This window comes from Diplotaxodon limnothrissa, linkage group LG18 (genome assembly GCF_057381915.1).
Source record: "Diplotaxodon limnothrissa isolate DT_005_m linkage group LG18, D_limnothrissa_male_GT1.1, whole genome shotgun sequence".
Lineage (NCBI taxonomy): Eukaryota > Metazoa > Chordata > Actinopteri > Cichliformes > Cichlidae > Diplotaxodon > Diplotaxodon limnothrissa.
The window spans coordinates 5,911,409-5,923,724 of record NC_140613.1 but is presented as its reverse complement, the minus strand read 5'-3'; the positions used below and the strand labels follow the sequence as shown (position 1 = coordinate 5,923,724).

At 40.2% G+C, this 12,316-nt stretch overlaps 1 protein-coding gene across 1 annotated transcript in view; it reads right to left on the bottom strand.

Moving 5' to 3' along the window:
* Positions 1 to 12,316, bottom strand: part of LOC146612969 (receptor-type tyrosine-protein phosphatase N2-like) — a 210,293-nt gene that overhangs the window by 127,487 nt on the left and 70,490 nt on the right. Inside the window, exon 11 of the mRNA XM_085377709.1 lies at positions 11,045 to 11,124. Coding sequence (XP_085233835.1) covers positions 11,045 to 11,124 — 80 coding nt within the window. The remainder of the gene's footprint in view (positions 1 to 11,044; positions 11,125 to 12,316) is intronic.

Sequence of the window (12,316 nt, the reverse complement as noted above, 5' to 3'; positions counted from 1 at the left end):
ATAATAAGAATAAAAATGTCTTCTTGCTTTGTGTTTCCCAGAATGTCCCCATCATGTTTACCTCTGGGGCAGAACATTCAAGCTACTGTCCTCTGACTTCAGTTGGGATGACACGTCCAGTGTGCCTGCAACGACTCAAGGATCGGCAACTTTCGCCTAACGAATAAAAGATCACTGGTTCAATCCCAAGAGGAGACAAAAAGCCATTTTGAGTTGTGTTAAGAAGAGGATCTATGTAAAGACTCTGTCGAACATGCAGAACATGCTGTTGTGACCTTTTGTAAATAAAGCACTGGAAAGTAGTTTTGACTACATACAGGAGGAATGCTCAATAAGCTTGAGTATTAGAACCACAATAGCAGTACAATAGCAAAAATAATATATGCTGTATGCCTGCATCTTCCACAGATGCAAATGAAATCATTTTAACGTTTCATTTTTTCACAGTTTGAATCACTGGTAAGGATATGTCAGCTATTAGCATATTAGCATAAAAATGATGGGAAAAAAAGCGATAAGAACTTAGAACAAAAGCGACTGTCGCTGTCGACACTAAGAGAAAATTCCACTTTTCACTCTAACATTTCAAAAACCTGTAATTTTGCAAAATTGCAGGTACGCTACGTTGTACATTATGGCAGAAAGGAACTTTAAACTAAGACAAAAAAAACCAGTAGGATGAAGAGGTGATAATTAGGAGCAGTCATCAGACAGACACAGTCATTAAATCTGAGGATATTAAGAAAATTCTATCAGATGATTTTACTCCCATCCATTCAGGTTTTAAAAAATGTATATTAAATTATTCAATCCTAGTGCTAACAAGTTTTTGGAAAGGTTCACCCTTGTTCTTCCGCTCAACTGGGATTACAGAGTTACTGGGCTATAAATTACAGGCTTTGCAGTAGCATTTAAATTAGGTAATAAATAAAATATGAACCCAAGAAGCACGCTGATACTGTCCTGTCATTTTGGATGTAAAAGATAAGGGCTGTAATAGCCTTTTCACCTCTGAAAAAAAGGCGTATATTTGATGTGTGTGTAGGTGGACTCTATATCTGCATCTGTTTCGGGTCTCAGACCTGTCACTGGTTTCCTGAAAAGCAGGGACACGAATGGCACAAATAACAAATTATCGTTCGAAAGTGTGAGAGCTGCAGCAGAGTTTAACACTCCCACATATCACGTACAAAAATGCCTCAGCACAGCCAACAGAAGCCCTCTCCTTCCACCACAGCTCTGTAGCTGAAGGGATGATGTAAAAGTGATGCAAGCACGAAGCCAGCTTCACTACAAGGTGGCCATCTGGGAGAGGTCTGCCAACCCCGCAGTCAACGTCAGGAGCCGAGGCCAACTCGCAGAGATCCTGCCAGCTGCGGGAGTGGGAGAGAAGGGTTGGAGGTGCCAGCAGGCCAGTGCCAGCATTGGGGAAATCAGGCCGGCTGCTTGGCTGAGTAACTGGCAGGGTGGCTGCACGGTTGGCTCGGGGATCACGTTGCACCACTGTGCAAACTAGAGCTCGGCAAAACACCTGTGTCCTCCCTCCCCTCCTCTCTGCTCGACGGTAGGACTCACAGATGATTGCAAAGCTCCAGAGGACAGTGTACAGCTCTCTGCTCCCTCTGAAGTCGAACCAAAATAACCACAGGTGACTCTGGAACGGCAGGGGAGTGTGCAAGCTTTTTAAAGCTCGGATGAGGCATCTTGCAATTTCACAGAACGCCTACAGCTCTGTTGTGATGACAGGCGACAAGGCAAAATGCATGGCGCGGTATCACAGAAAATTGCATCACTAAACACCAGCACACACCTCACATTTTCCCTTTTTTGATCCCCCCCTCCCCTCCCCTCTTTGCCAACAGGTGAGAGAACTTCCACAATCGATTAGCCTTCGGCTCAGGGGGGGTGGCTTACGGGGCTTAAGCCCGGGTTGTTTTGTCAGAAGCCCGGGGTATTTTGGAGTGTAATTTTTTCATAGTTAGATGCCTGGCTGACAACTGTATAAAACAAAAAGTACACACAATATTCGAAGCACATAGTGCACACTGTGGGAATTTACGACTGTGCGTGAATCCCCCCCTGATATTGGTATGATCCAAGCTCAGGCACTAAGCGACTGAGCGAGGGGGCGGGGCAGCTGCTGCCCGTGAGTGCGCTGTTGGAGAGACGGAGCCAGCCATACTAAGAAGAGCTTAAGTTTGAGCAGGTACCAAAGCAAATCATTCGTACCGTACAAATAATGTAAATATGACGGTGCATCACGAAAGATTGATATGAAACTGATCACTTGACCAATATTATTTTACTTGCTCTTCAAGTGAATCAACAAATGGCAAAATGAAAAGCCGAACAAATGCTATTTTTTAGAGAGTCTTAGCTTACGTGTGTTTATTTCATATTCTCAGTTCTTACCCTCCCCGACTAAATCGGTTTCAGTTATGTACTGAAACATAAGAATGGACATTCGAGGGTTCTTTCAAAGAAAAAACTCAGGTAAATGTTATTTTATATATTATGCTTTGTATGTTGTTCAGTATATTTCTATGCAAAACAAGAGGGATTTCAGTACACAGCAGGATATTCACATTTGTAACCAGATATTTACATACACTTTAGGGAGAAAACATAAAACATTTTTACTGTACAACATCAATTTAGAGTAAATTTTTGTTTTAGATAAATATTGAAATATATTTTGAATTAGTTAAATTTCAGAATAAAGAGAGACAGAGCTATTTTTATCACTTTCATCAAATTTAGGAGTACATATACACTAAATTTATTGTTAATTAATAAGAAAACTCCAGACGATTCCATTCTGAGCTGAAGAAGCTTCTGATAGGTTCGTAGAGTCCATGTGAGTAAACAGGTGGCACAGCTGTGGATGCATATAAGGCAAAACACAGAGCCTGTTTCTGTGACATGGGAACATCAAGAGATGTCAACCAAAACACCAGGAAAAGAATCGTGGAGCTCCATAAGTGTGGCTCAAGTTTGAATACAATTTGGTGCCATTTGCAATTAAGAAATACAGATAGTTTCTCTCTTTACTCTTAAAGTTAACAAATATGTTTTTATATTTATCAATCTAAAAAAATAAACATTTAGTCTGATTTGATGTTACAATTAAAAAAGTGTTTTTATCTGAAGAGTAAATATCTGGTTTCAACTGTATATTTGATGATTGTCAGCACAAAGAGGGAGAGAGAGGTGAATGAGGACAGAACAGAGGTGGAACAAGAGCAGGTGAGACACACATGTTAGTCAAATGGTTGTTTACCAAAAGTATCACCGTATCACAGGTCCTCATGTATCTCGTACCTAGTGTTTCTTTTTAGGTTTGTTATTTTTCAAATTCTGTATTTATTAAGTTCTGCAGGCTTGTTTGCACAACAAGGCTAAATAATTATATAAACTTTTCTCAATCTAAATAGTGGACTTTGGTAGAATTAAATAAATAAGTGTAGTGCAGGTCTATGATGATTTTTAGTGCTACTATCATCTAGTTCTGATTCTGGTTCTGTCTTGGTTAAGTCCTCAGTAGTCCTGATTTTGAACTGTTGTAGTCCTGTTTTAATTCTGGATCAGTTCTGGGTCTGGTTGAATTGGGGTTTAGTCCTCGTGTCTTGATGCAGCCCTGACCTTGTTCTGCCTTGCTGCTTAATTAAAAAACTAGTTTAAGGCGTCCTGCACATGTGATATATATTTTTCCCTATATGAAGTCATTCTTTTTTGAACAGAGCCTATTAATCTTTCAGTCATTTCTACACCCCCCCCCCCCAAAAAAAAATAAAAAATCCCACATGCATACTACTCTTTGGGCTAAGCCCCGGGTGTTTCAAATGTCTGGCTCCACCTCTGCTTCGGCTTGTGATGAAAACTGATTAGCAGGTGAACTGCAATGAGGTTAACGGAAATAGATTTGCCTACTTCTGCAGGGCACAGAGAGACTGCTGGACAGATCCCAGTGCCCAAGCTGTTTCCAATGCAATCACATTGCCAATCAATGGGAACAATTAAAGAAGTTCCACACTGTGATGGCGATGACATAAAATCAGTCACTACTGTTAACAATGACAATGCATATGTCAATTTTGACCGTAACACTTCCTCTCTGCAATCATGCATCATGTCAGAAACAAGCAGGTCATATCAGAGCAGTGAGAACAGATTGATTTACCACAATATTATAATCAGGACTGCAATTTATTGATTTACACAAAATCCACATAAGGTGGTTCGAATCGACAAAGAAAAAAGAAAACATTGAAGCCACGTCTTTTTAACAATCAATTTAAATACAAGACAAGTAGTCTACCTTGAGAGACAGTTGATGCGAAGGCAGCACAACAGAGTTGACAATTTCCAGGCATGCAATTTGCGGAGGAATGGTAATGGTGATGGTGATGATGATGACGACCTTTGAAAGGCAGTGTTGGAGAAGCACTCTGCAGCTCTAAGAGATAACTTTAAATTGTCCATAATCACAGGATCTGGGAGCGTATAAGCTGACAAAGTCACAGAAAGACATCTAGCAGTACAGCAACGCACAATTTGACCACATTACTTAGGCATAATTACAGATACATTTCCTCACTATGTTATGACACACAAACACTTGCATGGAACTGGTGCTACGAGAGGGAAAAGGGAGTACTCGACTGCAGTCTGAGGTCTGAGGGCTTGCACATCAATAACAAGGCAAAGTGAGGTAGATGAAACACATTACTTTGACCTAAAGAGCTCAGTAATTACATTTGGCATTTTGACAAGTGTTTAGCTGCAGTGAAGGTCAGTCCTGTCAGCGAACGAGATCTATGCTAATCCAGTCAGACGGAAGAAAACCAGGAGACAAAAAGTCGAGCGAAGGAAAGCTCCGACGCAAACAACGCCTTTGTGAAAGTAACATAAACCCTTCCTCCACCCAGTCGTCAGGATCTGTTTTGAAGCTCTGTGACAGAAAGATATCAGCTGTCGGGATAAGGGTGAAGCTGCTTCCTCCTCTACAGCGGCCAGAACAATTTCCGCTTACTAAATAGCCACTTTATTATCATGCCGATACACCGTCGATTTAATTTGATAAAATATTAAGGCTGGGAGAAGCAGGCAAATGTTCCAGGGTCCTGCATTATAACCAAATATCAAAGCAGTTTAAATATCCGCTTCGGTGAAATGGGTCGCCATGCCTGCTACAGAGTACGCCGACTGAAAGAGCTGCATGCTGTTGCCCAGCACTTGAGGAGCATTTATGGTGGAGTACAAAGTGTCCACGCTGGCACTTCTGATGTGAGTTCATCAGAACGAAATAAGTCTCGAAACAATGATTCAGAGCAGAATCAGGAAATATCAGATCACTTTTGATGCAGCTTTGGTAGACATGCATTGCACACTCTAAAATAAAACAACAAGCTTTTACTTTCTAGCTAGAGGACATCTGACATCTGAAGAAAAGATTATTGAGCATGTTTGCAAATGAAAACATTTTTGCCATCACATTTGAATGCATTGGTCAGGCTGTGAAGGGTTAATGTTGTGTTTCCTAGTGAAACTAAGCTGTTCAGCAACTAAAACTAAATTAAACTGAATGTAAAACAAAATTTTAAAAAGTTTTAAGTAATTGGCCCAAACTTTAAGCAAGGTTCTCTATTTAACATACTCGTGTAATAAATTTCAGTTATATGTTATATATGGGAAAAATGTTCTTTACAAGAAATAATTATTTCACATAATGATCAATATTTTCTCCCATTTTAACTCATAGTGACCTCCGTCAGGAAATTTACATGTCAACACACAAACCATCCTTCTGAGATAAAAGCAAAACACTGAGCAGCCACCTATTGTCTGCAGCTAACAAAGCAGGCTTCCTTTCACTTAAAAAAGGGGGAAAAGTGATGGCAGAAGAGTCTAAACCTGACCACTATCAACAGAAGCTGTCCTAACAGTGAACAATCACTGAGACTGCAAAGCTTTTCGGCATGTGTGAGTAACTATCTTCACACCAACAGGCATTATTAGCATGTAGGCAAAAACAACTGCTGGCAGAATAAAAAAAGAGAGTAGAAGTCAAGCGAACAGACGGTGAAGGATCAGGCTATCTCAGCTGCTCTCCTTCTGCTTTAAGTGCTAATTGAGCTGCCCGCTGTCCTGACCCTGACCCCCGGCCTATTCACAGGGTCCCGTTCTCACGACCGTGACGCACCGCTGCAAGTAGCCCCTGGGTCCTCCCGCCCACCCTCGGTCGGACAATGAGGGTCACCACCTCGCTGCCCACCATCTTGACATCCACCCCCACGTTTGACAATGGCCTCCGGTGGCCTCGGAGTCTTTCACAATGGATGGGCGCCCATGACAGAAGTGGTAACGTGGCTTCTTAAAATGCAACAACAGGTCTGGATAGCCTGACTGCACTAATCGGACCTTTTGGCACCCAGGGGCCGAGGTCAGAACCAATCCAGTGTAAGAAAAACAGGATCCAAGAGATTAGCTTTAAAAGATTTTTATATAATACAATTTAACTTAAGTATGTTTTTTTTCCAATTACATCTACTTGAGATTCAAAATATTTAAAAAAATTTTTTTTTTTACATTTTATAGGCTTATAAAGTCACTTGTAACACCTACTAATATCATCTCTTTTATTTATGTGTATTTATGTGTCAGGAGAACCATGTAGTATAATCTGATGATTTGGCCACTGGGGCAAAAGCTAATTTTGGGGGATTTCCAGCAACCATAGTAGCCAAATTTTGTCACTTGTCACAAACAAAATTAGAAGGTAACTCATTAAACGTCAGGCAAATGTCCAGTGGGTGTTAGTAAATGTTCTGTGAGTGGATTCTTTACCTGCGTGCAGAATAAATGCTGCTCAAGTGTGAGCGGTTAATAGGCAGACTCACTACGGCAACCAAAAGTCCCGATGGACATGTCGACATGTCCATCTACTTACAGAGGCTAATGCATCAGTCACAAAACAGCAACCATATTACGATAATGCTTAAAAGAAAATTGCAGAATTTTGGTGCAGTGTTCTTTTTGTAAATATAAACTCTTACAACCCCAATAACACACCTTATTCTTATGCCATCTTCATATTTATGCTGTTTTCTTCTGTAAATGAATAATAGAACAGACAGTAAAACTTAAAAGAAGTGGATTTACACACCTGGCTATGCCTGAGTGGTTTTATTAATGAAGTGGAAATGAGAATGGAAAATTGCAACTCTAAAAGGAATAAATGATTTTTTTCCTCATGCAAAATGTTTAATTTATGTAGTTATGTAGCTGCCTATGCTTGAAAAAAAAATATTTTTTAAAATGTAATCATAAAAAATGAGAGTTTAAATGTTAAAATCTAAAATAATGAATGAAGTTAGTGTGATTAGCTTATCAGGTTTGAGTTGATATGGTTGATTTTTATTTGATATTCTCTCGTTTGATTCGATTTTTCAAACCTTTGAATATCTCCTCCGTCAGTTTTCAGCGTTCTCATGATTCAATTGTGGATATTCAAATTACCCAGAGCAGCACATGCACTCTACAGCCCACATTAAACGATGTGAATCCTCCTTTCACCATAATTTTTGTGCTTTAAACATCTTTCTGGCAAACAAATGAGGTCTTCGCACAGATTTGATCAAATAAAACGGAACGATTTTAAACACAGCTGCCATAAGCCTTCAACCTAAACACAAGAATTTGTGACAGAGGAGATGGAAGTCCACTCTCTCCCCTCTGCTGCTGTGTGACTATAAACGATGATAAAACGACGTCATTACAATGGCCGTGTAAAGCTTAATGTTTCAGAAAAGCACTATAAGCCACGGCTAGAGGGGATAATGTACGCTTTGGGATGGATTGATATTCTAGTTGAATATGACAAACGACACTTTAAAGATGGCCCGCCCACACTATTGCACTTTAGCTGAGAGGACGCCGTATTTCATTTCAAGCACGTTCTGTCAAATGTTTGCATTAATAACAATCGAGTCTCATCCGTGACCCCGCAGAGCCACCGGGCGCGGCGGGCGGGAAATGAGAACGCCAACAATAGCACTTAAAAACAGGAGAGAAGCCGTTGCATAATCAGCGTGTGCGTCTGTGTATGGTTGGGGTAAAAAGAAACGTAAAAGCATGTGCCCATGCAAGGAGGTGGGTTTGCAATTATCAAGCAGGATAAGAACTAAAAATAAAATACTCATTTAGGTTACTTTAACTTACTTTGGTCCGATTTCCTACTGTGGGTGATATTTGCATGTGTGTGAACTGGACCCAAGGAGTATCAGGAATGTCCCCTCTCTCCCTCTCCCTCTGGACTGACAGCTTAGCTAATGGCAAACATTCCTTCTTTCTTTATTCCCCACTTCATCAACACCTTCGCCTCATTACTGTGAGTCACACACTGTAGTCTGCTGAACACACACACGCACACTCTCACACACCTTCACAATGTCTCTACCCCTGAATTGCACTGTGATAGAGAGTTCCTCTCCATGTGACAGAACAGCTTGAACCGAGTCGTTTTGAGTCACAGGATCTTGAAACAAAATCAGGTGGAACTTCCTTTGTGTGCTTTGGAAAGCAGAAGGTGGTAGACAACAAATTTCTGCTGATAACGAGCGACTTTGCACTCACAACGCCGCCCTTGTGAAAACATTTACACACCTGATTTCTGCTTGTTTTAATCTTCTCCACAATCAACAGAAATTACACCTATTATGATATTAGCAATAGTCACAACTGATGATTTTGCATTTATTACCATTTTTCTAAACAGAGTTCTGTGTTAAACTGTGCAAATTAGGCAAAGATCAGACTCCACATCAAGCTTCCATATTCAATCCATCAATGCTATCCAACAAACCAGCCTGGTTTCACAGGGAAAAAAAGTCAGGTGACTATGACCTCTCAACTTTAGAATGCATAGAAATGATTTGTAATGTGTTCACATTATGTGCAGCCACCACAGAAACAAGATTCAATTAGGGCGTTTGTTGTCTTGGACACACAAATTGGCTGGTTCATACGAGGTAGCGGCACAAAAGACCAATAAAATTAGCAGTGGCGGGGGTGGAGCTGCTAAAAACAAAGAGTTGCACTCTGGAGACTGGGATATGAGTCTCCTGTTGGACCACTGAGGCAATCTTGTCAATATTTCAGTGATTATTAGAATTATTCAAACACCTGAACCATTTCGTTCAGCTTAGACACTGAAACTAGCTGATGAAGGTCAGGAAAGAACATTTTGGGGCAGACTTACCTGAGCTGAAACACAGTGGTAAAAAGAAAAAACAGCACCATTTTCCATAGGCTACCTACTGTGATTGTTGTGTAAAATATGTGATGGTGTTGTCACCCCCACCTGAGATGGTACTCCTTATACTGGCGACAAAGACCTCGGAGGAGAAGCTTTTACCTTTAAGCAGTGACGGCATCTAACCCATTACTCATTTGAACCCATTATGTGCCACCTCCGTTTAGTGCATGTGAAGAGTTTGTGGCAATTTTTACATTTTTCGATTAAAAATAAAACACTGGTTCCTTCAGCATCGATTAATAAATCCTTCACGAAGGTAAATGTCTTTTTTTTTTTTAATCGTGAGCTGTGATTGCTGTTTTTTTATACAGAGATCCTGTAGAACCTTTGGTTTGCTACCTGAGTCCCTCTTCCACACGGAAAAATTCACTTTATACCAGTGTTCTTACTTGAAATGTTCTTAATTCTTATGATGTTGACTCTTTAACTAAAAGTAAATAATCTCTCTCGGTGTGAGTTCCAAAAAGTAAAATGTGATGTATGGTTGTAAGTGCGTCATTTTGAACATTTTGGAGGAGGTGACTCATGCATTATTCCTCCAACTTACTTGCAGTCAGTCTAATGTGTGTGAGCATGTTCAGGGAAAGCTAAATGTGAGAGAGAAAGGTACAAAGGCAGCAGATGGTAATTTTAGCAGAGGCAAGTAGGGGCAAAATTAGGCTCCCTATTGTATTTTTACTTCTTTAATGAGATGTATTTCTTGAAAAAAAAAAAGTTTGTGGAGAAACATACCTGTTAGGAACAGCTAGAAACTGCAAACAAGTGGCACATTAACGAGCAAGTCAAAGGAAGTTTAAGCTTTACACAGAAATCTGCTTATGCATCTTCAGAATCTGAAGGCAAGAAAAAAAAAATGTACTGGCTGATCTCCTGCTATGTACTGACTCATTAACTCTACTGCAGTTGTACCTTTTAGTTATTTATAGGATACTAATTGTCCATCTTATTATGTCCCATTTAACATTTAATTATGCAAACAGGGAAACCATCAGCTATCATCTGACGGGTTGATAGTTTTGTATGGCAGACTGCATGTATCGCCATGGCTACTCCATAGCCTGCTACCAAGTTATAAATCATGCATAAGTCACTAGCCCAGGGTTCTTAGAACAACCTGGCATTAAACAAGTGGTGTACAGTTGGTATTTTAAGCTTTTTATCCAAAAACAGCAACATGCTGAAGCCCTTTGATGCTTTATTACAGCAACATTTAGTATAACCATGTTAATCATGCTGGTTGGTTGGCTTTAAAGTTGTCCAAAAGCTGATTCTTCCTTGTGAGAAAACTTCTGTTTTTTTCTTTGTGTGGCATTAATGAAATAACTCATTCTCCAAACACAACAAATATCTGGTGTCCCTGTTTTGTTTTTTTCTAGCTTGTTTATTTAGGCACATATCCAACTCTTCGGATGGATTTCCATGATGGAGGCAAACATGGCTGCTTGAAGATTTGTAACAAAACAGAAAACCCAGCTGGCTTTCTTTCAAAATGGACCAGTACCAAATACTTAGCCAAAGTGAACACAAAGGAATTGAATAACTTGCCACAAAGTGCCTGCGTGGATGTGGCAGAATACTCAGTAGGAAAAAAAAAAGAATTCTTGGAGGAGTCATAAGTTTTGAAAAATGTTCATCTGGGGCCTCAGGTGCAGCAGCAAGCCAATGATAATGGGTTGTCTTTCCCTCTGTCAGTATAAAGACAACATTACTCAGCCAAGGAGAACCTACCAGCCACGTTGGCCACATCTGCGGTGCTGACGTTCTGAGCGTTGGGACTCACTTTGAAGGTCACAGCCGGGCCCACCACCCTGTGAAAGACACACATACACACATTTAGAAGCTTTACAAAAGGCATCTTCTGAATCTATTTCCCTTGGCGGCTAGGTGTTGTTTTTCAGACACCCGCAGATAAGAAGTTTTGCTCATTAAAGCTCAGCCATACATGCACTTGAGAGAAAAAAAAATGCTTCAACCTGTGGCGATCCTTTAGGCTGCTGCAATCCCCATCACCACAGCGAGATAACCTCTTGAATCTCAATGTAATGCGCCCACTGGCATTTAAGCACGCAAGGAAATGAAGAAAGGAGAATCAGGATACTCTGATACGTGATTCTCAGAAGAGCAAACACATTTCCAGCTGCCTGGTTTATAATACATTTACATTTTGATTCAATATATGGTGACTGTGATGCACTTTGCCATGATAGATGTAAATTCAAGGGGACAGGAACTAAGAGGTAAAAACAAAGGCAAGAATATGAGCAGAAAAAGAAGCAAAAGACATATGTAGTCCTTTTTAGGGTGCTTTGGAAAGAGCTTTTTTTACCCTGTTCATCCAACATTTATTCCAATAAAGCAGCTTGAATTGAAACACTGAGGGAGAGACGCAGAGAAGCTGGGTGGTCAGAGGCAAAGCGGAGTCTCCCAATGTGATTAACCTTTTGTTTTTCCTGCTGTAATTCAGACTAAAGGCCCAGCAGGAAGATATATTACGAAGTCCCCCACCAGGATGTATTGTGCGCCGCTAAAGGAAGTAACTGCTGCTGTAACAACACTGTTATAAAATATGGTGACATCATTAATGGAGCAGGTCCTATCCTAATGCTGCCGAAAAAAAACGTGTTCAAAGTGGTTTCACATTGATGGATTTAAATTGTTTTCATTGGTGCTTTTGAGTGCATTTTGCAGACTGTGGGGTCGGCCTCTTCTATTATAATAATTAAACTAAAAGGATCAGCAAAATAATTAAGAGAAATGTGCAAAATAAAAGCAGATTCACCTTTTGTACAGAAGCCCACCGCATATAATGTGTCTTGACTCTGTACTCCTTTGTGCTTTGCACTTCTGTACAAAATGCACTGCATGCATAGACCTATTGAACCAATGTTCTCATGCATTTACAAGCAAAATCAATGTAAAAATATAAGATTTGTCTCTAAAAGAGTACATTCTAACACAGTCCATCAGTACAGTGTACAGTACAATTTAGCCAGTCTCTAC